The 18,074-nt window shown below is 46.3% G+C and overlaps 1 protein-coding gene across 7 annotated transcripts in view; it reads right to left on the reverse strand.

The window, feature by feature from the left end:
- The window catches only part of LOC140394047 (protein tweety homolog 3-like), a 309,376-nt gene that overhangs the window by 27,639 nt on the left and 263,663 nt on the right, over nucleotides 1-18,074 (reverse strand). For all 7 annotated transcript variants that reach the window (XM_072480836.1, XM_072480842.1, XM_072480839.1 and 4 more), the window contains exon 11: nucleotides 15,263-15,402. In XM_072480836.1, coding sequence (XP_072336937.1) covers nucleotides 15,263-15,402 — 140 coding nt within the window. The remainder of the gene's footprint in view (nucleotides 1-15,262; nucleotides 15,403-18,074) is intronic.

An 18,074-nucleotide genomic window follows, 5' to 3' on the forward strand; every position in this document is an offset into this window, starting at 1 on the left:
GACTAGAGGACCTGGTGCCATCGTCAGAGCAGAGAATATTAGTGTGAGATACAACAAGACGTGTTCAAAATCTTTGAGGGTTTTGATAAGGAGGAGAAATTGTTTCCAGTGACAGAAGGATCTGCAGCCAGAGAACACGGATAGGATTCTCCGTTAGCCGATGCTGAAATCGGGAAATGCAATTTGGCGGAGAATAGCTTTCGACGGCAAAATCGCGGCAGGTGCCGATTTGACGTCAAATCGAGATTCTGTTACCTTGAAAACGGTGTCAATGCGTTTCACTCCGCATGTACAGTAGGCTCCGTTTGCATATCATTAGCGGGCACGACCCAGTACTCTCCAGGGCCTCCGCGATTCTCCGCCTCCGATGGGCCTAGTTCCCGGCTGCGTGGTTCACTTCTGCTGTTATAAATCGTGAAACCGGCGTGATAGCTGCTGAGGGAGAGAGGGGGTATGGACAGGTGTGTCGCTGACTGGGGGGCTTCTGCCAGGGCTAGGGGGAGTAGTGGGGGATGGCCAGGTGTGCTGTGGGTCAGGGTGGACGCACACAGAGCACCATTGCCACAGCCGGCAAGGCAGCAATGCAGCTATGTACATCGCTGACAGCCTGCTTTGAACCTGGTGCCACAGGTCATATAGGTGCCCTGGAGATGGAAGAAAGAAAAATCCACGTGGAGGCCCGACCGGGCCTACTTCAAGACTCGACCCCAGGAGCACCCAGGGAAGGAACAGACCACGGGACTCAGCCCAACCTGCCTCAGGAAGCCCCTGCCCACAACCCAGGACCCCCGAAATGGTGGAGACACCGCGCGAGGACGCTTACGCGCTGCAAGGTATTCACGTACCCGCAGAACGCCGGGACCCATCCGGATTGCTAGGGGATGCCCCCCTAGCAACCCCTCTACCTCAACCAGCACCCAGGACCCTGCCAGACGCGACCCCAGAAACGTAACCAGCGCCCTGGTCCCCGCCAGCACTCTGGACCCCGCCAGATGCAACCACCTACCTTCCACAAGGTCAGGCTTCTCCCATCGGATCCCAGGATCATCCAGCCACCGACCGAGGAAGCGAGGGAAACATGGTGGTCTGCTGGTTTGACTGAAGCAACGCGGTTTCAAGACCCCTCTACCCAGCATACTCCTGGCAAACGTCCAAGCGATCGAAAACAAGCTGGATGAACTTAACGCCAGACTTACCTCTCAGAGGGGAGAGGCGGCTGTGTGCTCTGTTTCACAGAGACATGGCTCACCCCCGCCTCACCGGACTGTGCCATACAACCTGAAGGCTTCTCAATTCACCAGGCGGACCGCACCGCGTCATCAGGCAAAGTGAAGGGTGGAGGGATTTGCCTCCTCATCAACTCCTCCTGGTTCTTGGATGTGGCGACTCTGGCGACCTACTGCTCCCCGGACCTGGAATACGGACCATGAAGTGCCACCCGTACTATCTTCCATGTGAGTTCACTTCAGCCAATATCACAGTGGTCTACATCCCTCACAACGGTCTACAAGGCGCTGGACGAACTGTACACAGTTATAAACAACTTCGAAACAGAACACCCGGAGGCCTTGTTCAGCGTGGCCGGAGACTTCAACAAGGCCAACCTCAAGTGTACTGCCAAAATTCCACCAGCACATCTCCTGTCCCACCAGGGGCGACAACACTCTTGACCACTGCTACTCAAAAATCAAGGGCGCCTACCGTTTCATCCCCCGACCGCACTTTGGGAAATCAGACGATAAGACAGTGCTTCTTCTCCCGGCATACAAGCAGAAACTCAAGCGGGAGAATCCAGCTAAGAAGGTCGTGCAGTGCTGGTCCGAGGAAACAGAAGAGCTCTTACATGACTGCTTAGAGACAGTGGACTGGTCCATATTTAAGAACTCAGCGACCAACTTAAATGAGTATGTCACCACCATTTGCAGACTTCATCAGTAAATGTGTGGATGACTGCGTGCCAAAGAAAGCAGTATGTACGTTCCCCAACTCCGGAAACCATGGCTCAATCGGGAGATTGACTCCCTACTGAAGGACAGATCTGAGGCGTTCAAGTCAGACGACCCTGACCTATACAAGAAATCCAGGTACGACCTTCACAAAGCCATCCGAGATGCCAAGAGAGAATATCGAACCAAGCTAGAGTCACAGACATACTCTCGGCGATTGTGGCAAGGACTAGACAACATAACGGGCTACAAAGCGAAGCCGAGCAGTATCTCTGGCAGCAGCGCACCCCTCCCCGATGAACTCAATGCATTCCATGCTCGGTTCGAGCAGGTAACCAACAATTCGCTGTCGAGTGCCCCAGCAGCCCATAACTCACCCATACCCACCATCAAAGCTTCCGAAGTCAGGTCGGCCTTCCTGAAAGTGAACCCTCGGAAGGCGACGGGCCCGGACGGGATCCCTGGTCGTGGATTCAGAGCCTGCGTGGACCAGCTGGCAGAGGTGTTCGCGGACATTTCTAACCTGTCCCTACTCCACGCCGAGGTCCCCACCTGCTTCAAGAAAACCACCATCATACCGGTGCCAAAGAAGAACCAGGCAACGTGTCTCAATGACTACCGTCCAGTGGCCCTGACTTCAGTCGTAATGAAGTGCTTCGAGAGGTTGATCATGAAGCGCATCACCTCCATACTCCCAGAACACCCTGATCCACTGCAATTCGCATACTGTCGTAACTGGTCCACAGCAGACACCATTTCCCTGGCCCTACTCATCCCTAGAGCATCTCTTCAACAAGGAATCCTACATCAGACTCCTATTTATTGACTACAGCGCCGCCTTCAACACCATAATCCCAGCCAAGTTCATATCAAAGCTCCAAAACCTAGGATTTGGCTCCCCACTCTGCAACTGGATCTTCGATTTTCTGACCAACAGGCCACAATCAGTAAGAATGAACAACACCTCCTCCACAATAGTCCTCAATACCGGGGCCCCGCAAGGCTGCGTACTTAGCCCCCTACTCTACTCCCTGTACGCACACGACTGTGTGGCAAAATTTGGTTCCAACTCCATCTACAAGTTTGCTGACGATACGACCATAGTGGGCCGGATCTCGAATAACGACGGGTCAGAATATAGGAGGGAGATTGAGAACCTAGTGGAGTGGTGCAGCGACTCTCCCTCAATGCCAGCAAAACTAAAGAGCAAGTCAGGTAGGTAAAGGGAACCAGCAGTCAGGAACTCAGGAGCCTCAGCCCTTGACCCTGTCCAACAGGCATGAGGCACTTGCTCCCTGTGTGGATGGCGAACAGGGCTGCAGGAAGGATGAGTCAGCTGACCAAGGCACCATGGTTCAGCAGGCCATTCAAGGGGAGGGAGTAAATAGGCAAGTTGTAGTTGTAGGGGATTCTATTATCAGGGGGATAGATAGTATCCTTTGTGAGCAGGATAAAGAGTCCAGCATGGTATGTTGCCTGCCCGGTGCTAGGGTGCGAGACATCTCTGACCGGCTTGAAAGGATACTGGAGAGGGAGGGGGAGGATCCAGTTGTTGTGGTCCATGTCGGTACCAACAACATAGGCAAGTCGAGAAAAGAGGACCTGTTTAGAGATTATAAAGACCTAGGATTCAAATTAAAAAACAGGTCCTCAAAGGTCATAATCTCCGGATTACTGCCCGAGCCACGTGCAAATTGGCATAGGGAGGCAAGAATAAGGGAAGTTAACACGTGGCTGAAAGAGTGGTGTGGGAAAGAGGGGTTCCTTTTCATGGGGCACTGGCATCAGTTTTGGGACAGGGGGGACCTATACCGTTGGGATGGTCTCCACCTGAATCGAGCTGGGACCAGTGTTCTGGCGAAAAGAGTAAATAGGGTGGTCAATAAGACTTTAAACTAGAGATTGGGGGGGGAAGGGAAAGTCAGGGAACCAAGAGGTGAAGTAATCAGTGGGAAGCGTAGCTGCTTAGGAATACAAAAAAGCACGAAAAGACAGAACTCAGGAGAGGTTATGATAGTCCCCATCCCACAAAATATGACACAGTGTATGGAAAGGCTCAGTAAACCAAGGTCCACCACACTAAGAAAACAAAAAGGGACGGTCAATAGAGAATTAAAGGTGCTATATTTAAATGCGCGCAGTGGACGGAACAAGGTAGATGAGCTTGTGGCCAGATTGTGACTGGCAGGTATGATGTGGTAGGCATCACAGAGACGTGGTTGCAGGGGGTTCAGGACTGGCATTTAAACATCCAGGGATTCACAACCTATCGAAAAGACAGAGAGGTGGGCAGAGAAGGCGGGGTTGCCTTGTTAATTAGGAATGAAATTAAATCAATAGCACTAAACGACATAGGGTCAGATGATGTGGAGTCTGTGTGGGTAGAGTTGAGGAACCACAAAGGCAAAAAAAACATAATGGGAGTTATGTACAGGCCTCCTAACAGTGATCAGGACCAGGGGCACAAATGCACCACGAAATAGAAAGTGCATGTCAGAAAGGCAAGATCACAGTGATCATGGGGGACTTCAATATGCAGGTGGACTGGGTAAATAATGCTGCCAGTGGACCCAAGGAAAGGGAATTAATTGAATGTTTACAGGAGGGCTTTTTGGAACAGCTTGTGATGGAGCCCACGAGGGAACAGGCCATTCTGGACTTAGTGTTATGTAATGAGCCAAACTTGATTATAATATGGCAGAATTCAATCTCCAATTTGAAAGAAAGAAGGTAGAATCGGATGTAAAGGTGTTACAGTTAAATAAAGGTAACTACAGGGACATGAGGGAGGAACTGATGAAAATCGACTGGGAGCAGAGCCTAGTGGGAAAGACAGTAGAACAGCAATGGCAGGAGTTTCTGGGAGTAATTGAGGACACAGTACAGAGGTTCATCCCATAGAAAAGAAAGATTATCAGAGGGGGGATTAGGCAGCCATGGCTGACAAAGGAAGTTAGGGAATGCATCAAAGCAAAGGAGAAAGCCTATAATGTGGCAAAGAGTAGTGGGAAGTCAGAAGATTGGGAAGGTTACAAAAACAAACAGAGGATAACAAAGAGAGAAATAAGGAAAGAGAGGATCAATTATGAAGGTAGGCTAGCCAGTAACATTAGGAATGATAGTAAAAGTTTCTTTAAATACATTAAAAACAAACGGGAGGCAAAAGTAGACATTGGGCCGCTCCAAAATGACGCTGGTAATCTAGTGACGGGAGACAAGGAAATAGCTGAGGAACTAAATAAGTACTTTGCGTCAGTCTTCACAGTAGAAGACATGAGTAATATCCCAACAATTCCGGAGAGTCAGGGGGCAGAGTTGAATATGGTAGCCATCACAAAGGAGAAAGTGCTAGAGAAACTAAGAGGTCTAAAAATTGATAAATCTCCGGGCCCAGATGGGCTACATCCTAGAGTTCTAAAAGAGATAGCTGAAGAAATAGTGGAGGCATTAGTTATGATCTTTCAAAAGTCACTGGAGTCAGGGAAAGTCCCAGAGGGTTGGAAAATCGCTGTTGTAACCCCCCTGTTCAAGAAGGGAACAAGGAAAAAGATGGAAAATTATAGGCCAATTAGCCTAACCTCGGTTGTTGGCAAGATTCTAGAATCCATTGTTAAGGATGAGATTTCTAAATTCTTGGAAGTGCTTAGGACAAGTCAGCATGGATTTAGTAAGGGGAGGTCGTGCCTGACAAACCTGTTAGAGTTCTTTGAAGAGATAACAAATAGGTTAGACCAAGGAGAGCCAATGGATGTTATCTATCTTGACTTCCAAAAGGCCTTTGATAAGGTGCCTCACGGGAGACTGCTGAGTAAAATAAGGGCCCATGGTATTCGAGGCAAGGTACTAACATGGATTGACGATTGGCTGTCAGGCAGAAGGCAGAGTTGGGATAAAAGGTTCTTTTTCGGAATGGCAACCGGTGACGAGTGGTGTCCCGCAGGGTTCAGTGTTGGGGCCACAGCTGTTCTCTTTATATATTAACTATCTAGATGACGGGACTGGGGGCATTCTGGCTAAGTTTGCCAATGATACAAAGATAGGTGGAGGGGCAGGTAGTATGGAGGAGGTGGGGAGGCTGCAGAAAGATTTCGACAGTTTAGGAGAGTGGTCCAAGAAATGGCTGATGAAATTCAATGTGGGCAAGTGCGAGGTCTTGCACTTTGGAAAAAAGAATAGAGGCATGGATTATTTTCTAAACGGTGACAAAATTCATAATGCTGAAGTGCAAAGGGACTTGGGAGTCCTAGTCCAGGATTCTGTAAAGGTAAACTTGCAGGTTGAGTCCGTAATTAAGAAAGCAAATGCAATGTTGTCATTTATCTCAAGAGGCTTGGAATATAAAAGCAGGGATGTACTTCTGAAGCTTTATAAAGCATTAGTTAGGCCCCATTTAGAATACTGTGAGCAATTTTGGGCCCCACACCTCAGGAAGGACATACTGGCACTGGAGCGGGTCCAGCGGAGATTCACACGGATGATCCCAGGAATGGTAGGCCTAACATACGATGAACGTCTGAGGATCCTGGGATTATATTCATTCGAGTTTAGGAGGTTGAGGGGAGATCTAATACAAACTTACAAGATAATGAATGGCTTAGATAGGGTGGATGTTGGGAAGTTGTTTCCATTAGCAGGGGAGACTAGGAGCTGGGGGCACAGCCTTAGAATAAAAGGGAGTCACTTTAGAAGAGAGATGAGGAGAAATTTCTTCAGCCAGAGAGTGGTGGGTCTGTGGAATTCATTGCCACAGAGGGCGGTGGAGGCCGGGACGTTGAGTGTCTTTAAGACAGAAGTTGATAAATTCTTGATTTCTCGAGGAATTAAGGGCTATGGAGAGAGAGCGGGTAAATGGAGTTGAAATCAGCCATGATTGAATGGTGGAGTGGACTCGATGGGCCGAATGGCCTTACTTCCGCTCCTATGTCTTATGGTCTTATTGACTTCAGGAAGCAAAGTACTGTACACACTCCTGTCAGCATCAACGGGTCCGAGGTGGGGATGGTTAGCAGTTTCAAATTCCTAGGGGTGCACATCTCCAAAAATCTGGCCTGGTCCACCCAAGTCGACGCTACCACCAGAAAGCACAACAGCACCTATATTTCCTCAGGAAACTAAGGAAATTTGGCATGTCCACATTAACCCTTACCAACTTTTACAGATGCACCATAGAAAGCATCCTATCTGGCTGCATCACAGCCTGGTATGGCAACAGCTCGGCCCAGGACCATAAGAAACTTCAGAGAGTCGTGAACACCGCCCAGTTGAAATGAAAATCGCTTATTGTCACAAATAGGCTTCAATGAAGTTACTGTGAAAAGCCCCTAGTCGCCACATTCCGGCGCCTGTTCGGGGAGGCTGGTACGGGAATCGAACCGTGCTGCTTGCCTGCCTTGGTCTGCTTTAAAAGCCAGCAATTTAGCCGAGTGTGCTAAACCATCACATGAACCTGTCTCCCATCCATTGACTCCATCTACTCCTCCCGATGCCTGGGGAAAGCGGGCAGCATAATCAAAGATCCCTCCCACCCGGCTTACTCACTCTTCCAACTTCTTCCATCGGGCAGGAGATACAGAAGTCTCAGAACACGCACGAACAGACTCAAAAACAGCTTCTTCCCCGCTGTTACCAGAATCCTAAACGACCCTCTTATGGACTGACCTCATTAACACTACACCCTGTATGCTTCATCCGATGCCAGAGCTTATGTAGTTATATTGTATACCTTGTGTTGCCCTATTATGTATTTTCTTTTATACCCTTTTCTTCCCATGTACTTAATATCTGTTGAGCTGCTCGCAGAAAAATATATTTCACTGTACCTCGGTACATGTGACAATAAACAAATCCAATCCAATCCAATCCCCCCAGGGCACTCAGCTGTATGGGTGCGTTCCAGCACAACCAGTGCCATCTTTTTGGCTGGGATAAGTGTGTGTAGGGAGTGTAATGTGTATGTGAGGCTGCAGCTTGTCAGTCTCCCAAGTGTCAATCACGGACCCGGCATATCCTGAACGTAGTTACAGTGGAATCGAGGGTGTTCCACGCGGCACCGGTGCTCGCTCCTCAATGGTAGAGGAATCGGTCCAGATGCGATGCCGGTTTTTCTGTCGTAAAAATCCGCCGATTTTCCGTTGGCGTCAACACTTAGGGCTGGATTCTCTAATTATGAGGCTATGTCCGGGGCATGTGTCCAGTCCTTCAATCAAAACATCGGCATCGTCTCGGATATCTATAAAGAACTCATGGAAACAGAGGTAACATAGATAGAGGAGCTAAAGTGCAGCCTTATTGGTAGCCCGGTGATGGATATTGCAAGCATGGAGGGATTTGCAGCCTCCGAAATCAGAGATCTGGGTTAGTGACATGGCCGGGTTTCTCGGACTTGAGAAAATTAAGTTCACCTCAAGTGGGTCAATGATAGGGTTCGTGCAGACGTGGCAGCCGCTTGCCGACTTCTTCGGGAAAAACAAAATGTCAGCAGAAGCAATAAGAAAAAGGTATTTTTCTGTTTAGGGTAGGTGGGATTTGTTAGGAATAGAGATGGTTTATGCACTATGTTTATACCTGTATTGCACTGTTTACTGTTAATTATTATAAAAACCTTAATAAAATGTTTTACAAAAAGAAAAATCGGCAGCGCCCCCGCACCAATGCTCCGCCCGGTTGGGGGCCGCATGTAAAGCCCCTGGCTTTACCTGCAGATAGGGACCGAGAATTGGCGGGTCCATGGCCGCGCATACGCATGGCCACAATCGTGCCTTACAGCATGGCGCCGGCTGCTCGCAGACCCGGCCTGCCAGATAGTGCCCCCCTATAACCCTTCTCACCACGGAACACCCTCCACCTGTCCCCCAGCCGCCGCCGAAGCTTCTCCGACAAGCGGAATGCCCCCCCCCCCCCCCAAACGATTGTGGTGGCGCTGGACACAATCCGCAGCCGCCACGCGAGGTCCTCGAAAACTGTGACGTCTTGACGCCATCCCAACAGCGTGCGGTGTACTTGGCAGTGACACTGTTATTGAGGGGCAGCGCGTGCAAAAAACCGTGCCGTCTCCAATTTCAGTGTAAAACCAGATTCTCTGGCCAATCGCTGAATGCGAATTTGGAGTCGGCAATCGGAGAATCCAGCCCTACGTCTCAGAAACGGAGAAACCAGTCCCACAGATCTCAGGTGATTGGCAAAAGAACTACAAGGTGAGTTGAGACTTATTTTTAATCAGTAAGTTAGGGTGATCTGCAAAGTACACTTTCTGAATGGGTGGTGCAAACAGTTTTTAAAAGGAAATGAGAGAATTGCTTGCAAAGGAAAAAAAATACTAAGTTATGAAAACTCAGGTAGGGAAAGAGTAGACGAGGGAGATTAATTGGAGAGTTCTTTCCAAGAAACAGCATGTGGGCAGAATGGACTCCTGTGTTGTATCATTCGACAATCAAAAAATGTAACATTATTCTGCTGTGATGGCCATATGTACATTGACCAAGCTTAACCACACCACCACTTCTCTGGTCTCCTGCACTGACTTTAAACTGCCGGACTGCGTGTTCAATGCTAGATCATAAGAAATTTCCTCCAACTAAACATTGGGAAGGATGCAGCGCCAGTATCTCCAGTCCTGGCCTCAAACTCCATTCCCACTCCCAATAAACCTCTCTACCACTGTGCTTCTCTCCCCTCCTTTTCAAGGTGCTCCTTTAGACCTACCTCTCTCACCAAGCTTTTGATCATCTTGCTTATGTATCAATGTCACAATTTGTTTGATAACATCCTTCTAAAATGCCTTGGAATACAGTATTACATTAAAAGGCACAATATAAGACAAGCTGCTTGTCTGGAAGGGGTCTGTAGGTCTCCAGAGTTATTGGTTTGCTTTTTCTATGACTGGAGAGCTTATTGCTCAATTTCAACATCTTCTGCTTTCACTTCAGGCCTCCAGCTGCCTGAATTGTCTTCTAAAGCTTCAGAATTTAGTTGGGGCTATTGCAAAAATTGACATGGAGGTTTCACAAAATTCTTGGGGTCCCAAGTGCAGAAAAGAAACAGCATCAAAGCTGATAGCTTGTCCCCAAAGTGAAGGACGCCCAAAGCAGAAGTACCCCCTGTACTGCAAATGGGTTAAAATAATTAGATAAACATTTTCATAATGTTATTCAGCACTGCTCCTAAATGCAAAATTTTAAATGAGTGCAAACTTAATTTGAATTATAAAAAATAGTGGCTATGTTTTATGTAGTTAAGTATTATGGAAAACGAATTCCCACAAAAACAAAAAATAACATGTACCCAGCCGGTATAGATTACTGTGGTAAACTGCGAAGGATTCACCACTAGAGGACACAACAGCACCACTGATGCTTTCACCAAACCACACTCTGTACGTCACTGCGGCAGTGAGAGAGCTTTATGCCTTCGCAGGGCAGATTAGGTGGTTGTCATGGAATCTTGCAGGCCACATTTTAAAAAATGGAATATTCCCATTAATCAGTCAATTTATTAAAGATTTGAGATTTATTGGACAGTTATACCAAGAACAGTTTATGCAAATCTATGGGCTTGCAAATTTTAAATAGAAGAAACCCAAAAAGAATATAAATACCAAAAGAACTGAGCTGCCAGAGTTATGGTCTGCATATGGTCCACAGGATGTAATTTGGAACACCACTGCAACACATCAGACCGCTGCCAACTAGTTCCTTACTTCCATGAATCATTAAGTCTGTTTATCCCAACGGTTTAATTATTAATGATTTAAAACATATTTTTTGTTCAATTTAATTGACAATATGACATATCGGCTGGTTCTCAAAAGGTTACTGCACGCACAGCCTTTGGGGCTATTTAGGTGAACCAATATTCAACTTGTTCAACATGTACACTTCTGCTTTCTTGTTCAAAACACTACCAGATTGTATCATTCTGAAATAATATGCACAATTAAAACTAAGTCCGCTTTCGGGCAAGTTTGGAGGGAAGATTCTCGGTGGCTGCAGTGCCAAGAATCACCCCGCCATTCAACGGCACTGCTGTTTTTTTGGCCGCGGGGAGTTTCTCCCCACCATTTAATCAGCCCTGACCGCACCCCCCCCCCCCCCCCCCCCCCCCCCGCCCCCCGACTCCTTTCAGCACTCCCCAGCCTTGTCGAGGCCCCTGGGACACCCTCCCACCCACCCCGCTCCAATTGGCAAGGCACCCCCCTAACCCGCATCCCCAGCCAGTGCCAACTTAGCACCCAGGCATCCTGGCAGTGCCCCATGACACCCTGGCAAAGCCAGGGTGGCACTGCCTTGGCGCCCAGGCAGGAGTGCTAGGGTTCCACCCTGCCCTGTCCCGACCTGCCCTGCGAGACCCCTGAGATGCCGTTACGTCTGGTCCGTGTTCGTGTGAACCATCACTAAACAGCGCCCTGGCCAGGTTTCGCAGTTGGGTCCATTGAGTCCAGGGCACTAGGTGAATCCGGCGTCCAGGTACGTAAATATGAAGATCTGGAACTCGCCCAGCAAGGGTGACTTGCAATTGTCCCAGAGCCCGATTTGGGGCTCTCTAACGATTCACCCGTTGCACCTGGATTCACGCCAGGCTCAACGGGGTCGGTGAATCATGCCCAATATCATTCCAAGAACCATTCCATTCAGTTAACAAAAAGCAAAGGGCAAAGATCCAGATCACTAGTATGTGAAAGCACTGCTGTAGAATGATGTACTCACCTGGCCCAAGGGCAGGACAGTTTTGGCTACTAAATATTTCTTGATACAAATTATTCAGAAAGAAGAAAGAAAGGAAGGGCAGCAGTATTGATTAAGGGGAATATTATGGAAAGAGAAGGCATCCTATAGAGTCAAGTACAGAATTGATGTTGTTAGAATTAAGAAACAATAAAGGTGTATCCAGCAAGTCACTAACTAGTGGGCAAGATACAGAGAAATAGGTTTACAAAGAATCATAAGATCTTTACAGTGCAGAAGGAGGCCATTCGACCCATTGACTCTGCACCGATCCTTGGAAAGAGCACCCTACCTAGCTCCATGCCCCCACCATATCCCTGCAACCTAACTGTTTGGATACTAAGGGCAATTTAGCATGGCCAATCCACCTAATGTCACAATCTTTGGATTGTGGGAGGAGACAGGAGGAAACCCACGATTACGGGAGGAGACGGGAGGAAACCCATGCAGAAACAGGGAGAAAATGCAAACTCGTCACCCGAAGCTGGAATTGAACCGAAGTCCCTAGCGCTTTGAGGCAGCAGTGCTAACCACTATGCCACCATGCCGCTCTGGAAATTACAAGAATATGTGTAAAAACTATAGAGTCATGATAATGGGCTGCACATAAAGAAAGTAAATGATGAATATACGAAATAGGAGAAGTCGGGCAAGCTCGGCTATTCAATAAGACCATGGCCTCAGCTCCACAATCCTGCCTACCCCATTAATTCTCTTATCGCCTGAATATCTAAGTGGACATATATGGAATCAGAAGGCATTACTTTGAAGACTAAGCTAAAGCTCAATAAATATATTCACTTTGTCCGCTCTCCTGTATATAAGTTAAGGCGCCACATGAAGAATTTTAACAAATTCCACAAACACCACCAGGTGATAACAATGCATCAGAGGGCAGTGCAAAGTCACAGTGGAAGATGTGTACAATCAGCACTGGAAGAACAGAGAGCTCCAGAAATGTGAATTCTGTTTGTCTCTCCGCAGATGCTGCCTAATCCGCTGGGTGCTTCCAGCCATTTCGGCTTTATTTCAGACTTCCAGATTTGCTGCATTTTGCTTTTATTTCAGAAGCAAATGTTGCACTAGGAGATGGAACTTGCCAACGCACTTCTGTAATGAGCAGGAAGTATAAAGAGATGCCTTGAAAAACCTCAACTCATGTAACTTCCAACTAATTTTATATTGGTCAGGATAATGGAACGTCCACAACGTTAATTTCTGTCCTTTTAAAAACAAACACCTCTTATGCTTAAGCACAAAGTGAGAAAACCTCAAAAGTGGCGCATTTGACTGACTCCAATTGGATGGTCTTATACAGCAATCAGTACAAGAGGGCCTGTGGGTTAAGTCACCCTTGACATAAAGAACTTACACGCTATTTACTACTACTGTGCACCTTCTGACTTGAAAGTGTCAGGTCGGATTAAACTGAGTAACTGAAAAACAAACACAAGGATGTGGATGTGAGTGTAACCCATGCCAATTGCTTGCATTGAAGGCAGGATGCCAACGTGGTGCTGCCTGCTTATTCCCATGGAGCCAGGGCTGCCTCTGATGTTCATTAAGCTCTTGCTAATGCGTGAAGTCAATGTCATTAGTACCAAGTACTACTTAAATCTAGCCTGCACTGCTTAAAGGGGTGGTGCATTGTGGCTGCTGAGATCCTCCTGAATATCATGCTGCAGACAGTGGCTGATTATGGGAGATAGAGTGCACAAAAGATTTTGGAACCTGCTCTGGAAGTCTTCGTGGAAGAGGTGGAAATGAGAAGAGATGCCCTGCATCATCGTGGAGAGGGGGTGGAATACAGGTGCCCCTCCAGACAATAATCTCTAACAGCATTCACAGCCAACATCGATGATACTATACCACACTGTGATGCAAAGTCTGATGGTCAATATCTTAGCATCCCTTGAAGCACAATCAGAATTTACCCAACATTCGAGTGTTGTCATTCAAGCTCAAATTGCTGCCATCATGGCTTAAGATGTCAATGTGCAAAGGAACTTCAAAGGCATCACACAGTTCCAGAAATCTGTTCTCCAAACGAGTACTAGAATTGCTGAGACAGAGATTTCATGGAGTAAGAATTACTGACCTCTTTCAGAATAACAGCTGTCCTGTTCCAGCCCCTGCAGTGCTTTCAGAGTTTCCGGTCAACCAGCACTGTTTGCAGCGTGCCTTTGGGTCCAGAGATGCTGAAGGTCTCTCCTCTAAAGTTATCTGCAGTCTTCACCACAGAATGTCAGCAGTTTTCCACAAGCAATGGCATAGCCACTTGAGACAGCACCTTGCAGGTTATTTCTACACGCATTATGGCTTGATTTAATTTATAAATTTGGATTGTGGACCTGTTGGCTTTCATTTTTGCATTGTGACCAAGAGGCTGATGTGATTGTCTGAGAGGAGAGGTGAAAAATGCGGGGCTGTTGGTGAATGGGAACTTGAGGATACAGGGACTCCTCACGGATTACTTGTCCATGTCATGCCAAGAAGCTCAATACTTTCACTTGAGCTGCCTTCAAATGTTTCTGAAGATCACACGGCAAGATGAAAATACCAGATATTGAGATGCTCACCCGAGCTGCCATGCCAAGTATTCACATCATATTGAGAGAGTCACAACTGAGTTGGGTTTGTCATGAAGCCAGAAAGCCTGACATTTGCTTACCAAAGCAAATTTTCGATGCAGAGCTCGAGTTTGGGGTACGGCTGTCATGGCGATCGAGGGAAATGCACCAGTTACAACCAAATAAAAAATGGGTGTACCTCCTTTGAAAGCAAACGCGTATCAGAAGCAGAGAGAAAACGCAAGCCACATCTGACCTCATCCAAAACTGAATAGTCTGTGGTATCCTGTCCTATAAGAAGCAGAACCTTTCAGGCACAGAGCCAGCAGTCACCAGGTGAGAGTGCATGGGCCCCCTATGAATATCATGTTCGGTCCACTTCCTGTCTGAAATGCTCATGTATCATCAACATCATTTCCATATTTCAAAAGACCTCGTAGTGCTCAGGAAACTGGCACTGCAGATCCCAATTTCAATACCCCCACTCCCTCTGCATACCTGCCATGTTCTACAAAGAAAAAAGAGCATCTTCATTACTTACCTAGACTTCCATAAAAACATTGGGATAAAACATTGTACCTAAAACATGCTCTGATTCCTGAAACAATTTTGCCATGAAATTATATTAAAGCTTGAAATATATGTTAAATGTGCTTGGTGCTAACTGTTTGCCTCTGGAGGGATTCAGCAAACTCAACAGCTACAGCAACGCAAATTATGAGTAATTCACTTTTCACTTGCTTCAATATAACTAAGGAATGAGTTTGGAATTTCCACAAAAGCACAGTCTTCCATTTAAATATCAATCAGCTTTATTTTAGATTTATCCTTTCAATTGACTTTTGTTTGGATGCCATAGGTTATGTCAGTCAAGTTTTTATCTAAAAAAAAAAATTACCTCTGCCCCAAAGCTTACCAGGGCATTAAATGAATGGGACAAATTATTTGTTAACAGCATCTATGCTGTTTCAGATGCTTAAAAAAAAGCATTCTAAAAAACAAATACATAATAAAGTTATCACTTTACCTCTTGTTCTGTTTCCAGGTATGAGGAACACTGCAGATAATCGAGCTCAACATCAGTGCAGTTACAAAGGAGAATAAAACCAAATAAATTAGACCCTCCACACCGTCATAGCACAGTCCTGTCAGAGCCTGCACATAATCCTACAGAAAATAAGAGAGAAGCAAGACATAGAAATATTGAAGGGAAATCAATGACTAGAGTTCCCACACTTGACTACTGTCTGGTACCTCCTACAGTCAAGTAGTCATGTGATCACAGGGAAAGGACATGACCAGCAAGATCAGTTAGCTGCCCCCCCCCCCTCCCCTCAACCTTAAACTGAACACACAAACTGACATTAATAGCCACTTGGATGTGACTGGAGTGTGTAGACGCTCCAAGGAGCACACTGAAAAGAATGCATCACCACTGCAAGAGAAGCAGCAAGAACGCCAGAATGAAAACATGAACATGCATGTTTTAAGAAAAAGTACAGTACAAATTCAGTTATACACTTGCCAAATACTACATATCCAGTTATCTGCGAAACATTATCAAGGATCGGAGTAGAGGCAGATAGGACAGGGAAAGTGGACTCTAATGTTCACCTTACGTCCTGTAACATCAGTTAAGAATTTCAACGATTATAGACAAAATGCTATAATTGGCTGTTGAATACCCTAGCCGTGAAAATGTTGTAAATTTTCCCAACCTCTTCTATCTTTTAGTGAGAGGGAGGAATTGAAAGAGACCAGTATTAGTAGAGAAACAGTGTCAGGAAAATTGATGGAAATGAAGGCAGATATACCGCCAAGGAGGCGGCACAGTGGCACTGATGCCTATGACGCTAAGGACCCAGGTTCGATCCCAGGCCCGGGTCACTCTCTGTGTGGAGTTTGCACATTCTCCCCGTGTCTGCATGGGTTTCACCCCCACAACCCAAAGATGTGCAGGTTAGGTGGATTGGTACTCTAAATTTATTTAAAAAAAAGATATACCCCCAACGCCTGATAATCTACATCCCAGAGTACTCAAGGAAGTGGCCCGAGAAACAGTGGATGCATTGGTGGTCATCTTCCAAGATTCTAGAGACTCTGGAACAGTTCCCACAGATTGGAGGGTAGGTAATGTAATTCCACTATTTAAAAAGAGAAGTAGTGAGAAAACGGAGAATTATAGACCACTAAGCCTGACATCGGTTGTGGGGAAAATTCTAGAATCTATTATCAAAGATTCTATAGAAGAGCACTTGGAAAACAGTGGCAGAATCGGACAGAGTCATCATGGATTTATGAAAGGGAAATCATGCTTGGCAAATCTACTTAAATAATTTGAGGATGTAACTGGTAGTGTTGACGGGGGCAAGCCAATGGATGTGGTTTATTTGGGCTTTCAGAAGCCTTTCGACAAAATCCACATAAGAGACTAGGGGTAAAATTAAAGCACATGGGATTAGGAGTAGTGTATAGAGATGGATAGAAAACTGGATGGCAAACAGGAAACAAAGAGTAGGAATAAACAGGTCTTTTTCCAAATGGCAGGCAATGACTAGGGGCACCATAGGAATCGGTGCTGGGGCTCCAGCTATTCATAATCAGGATAGTGAATGTAATATCTCCAGATTTGCAGCTGACACGATGCTGGGTGGGAGGATGAGCTGTGAGGAGGATGCAGAGATCCTTCAGTGTGATTTGGACAAGTTGAGTGAGTGGGCAAATGAAAGGCAAATGCAGGATAATTTGGTTAAATGTGAGGTTATCCACTTTGGTAGCAAGAACAAGGTGGTAGATTGTCTCAATGGCCATAAATTAGGAGAGGGCATGTGCAACGAGACCTGGGTGTCATCGTACACCAGTCGCTGAAGTAAGCATGCAGGTCCAGCAGGCAGTAAAGAAGGCAAATGGTATGATGGCCTTCATAGCAAGAGGATTTGATTGCAGGAGCAGGGATGTCTTGGTGCAATTATACAGGCCTTGGTGAGGCCTTACCTGGACTATTGTGTGCAGCTTTGGTCTCCTAATCTGAAGAAGTATGTTTTTGCTCTAGAGGGAGTGCAGAGAAGGTTGTAGACTGATTCTTGGTCATGGTAGGACTAACGTATGAAGAGAGATTGAGTTGATTAGGATTGTATTCGCTGGAGTTCAGAAGAATGAGGGGGAATCTCGTAGAAACTTATAAAATTCTAACAGGACTAAACAGGGTAGATGCTAGAATGGTGTTCCCGATGGTGGGGGGTCTAAGGATGTTGGGTAGACTGTTTAATTCAGGATGAGTAGACATTTCTTCACCCAGAGAGTAGTCAGCTTGTGGAATTTGCTACCACAGAAAGTAGTTGAGACCAGAACATTGTATGTTTTCATGAAGCAGTTAGATATTGTACTTGGAGCAAAGGGGATCAGGCTATTGATTTGAATGATCAGCCATGATCATAATGAATGGCAGAGCAGGCTCAAAGGGCCAAATAACCTCCATCTGCTGCTCCTATTTTCTTTGTTCCACCAGCCCTACAGGACCTCCACATTCCCTGAAGTCTTTTGTGCAGGTCTGACTTCTATCCCCTCATAGTTTATGGTTATACCTTCATCTTTCTAGACCCCAAGCTGCAGAATTGCTGATCTCTTCTCTTAAGGGGCTCCTTAACACCTCTTTGCCCAAGCTTTTAGTCACCGCCCTAGTGTCTCAACTGACTGTCAATTTTTGCCTGTGTGGAAACTAGATTGTAATTAACTATAATTGCAGGAAATGTCTCATTTTATCTTGAGATATAATTGTTTGCATTAAAGAAAACCTAATTATTCCATGCTGTACTTTCATTTTGGTTTTTTCCCGCCAC

This window comes from Scyliorhinus torazame, chromosome 17 (assembly GCF_047496885.1).
Source record: "Scyliorhinus torazame isolate Kashiwa2021f chromosome 17, sScyTor2.1, whole genome shotgun sequence".
Taxonomy (NCBI): domain Eukaryota; kingdom Metazoa; phylum Chordata; class Chondrichthyes; order Carcharhiniformes; family Scyliorhinidae; genus Scyliorhinus; species Scyliorhinus torazame.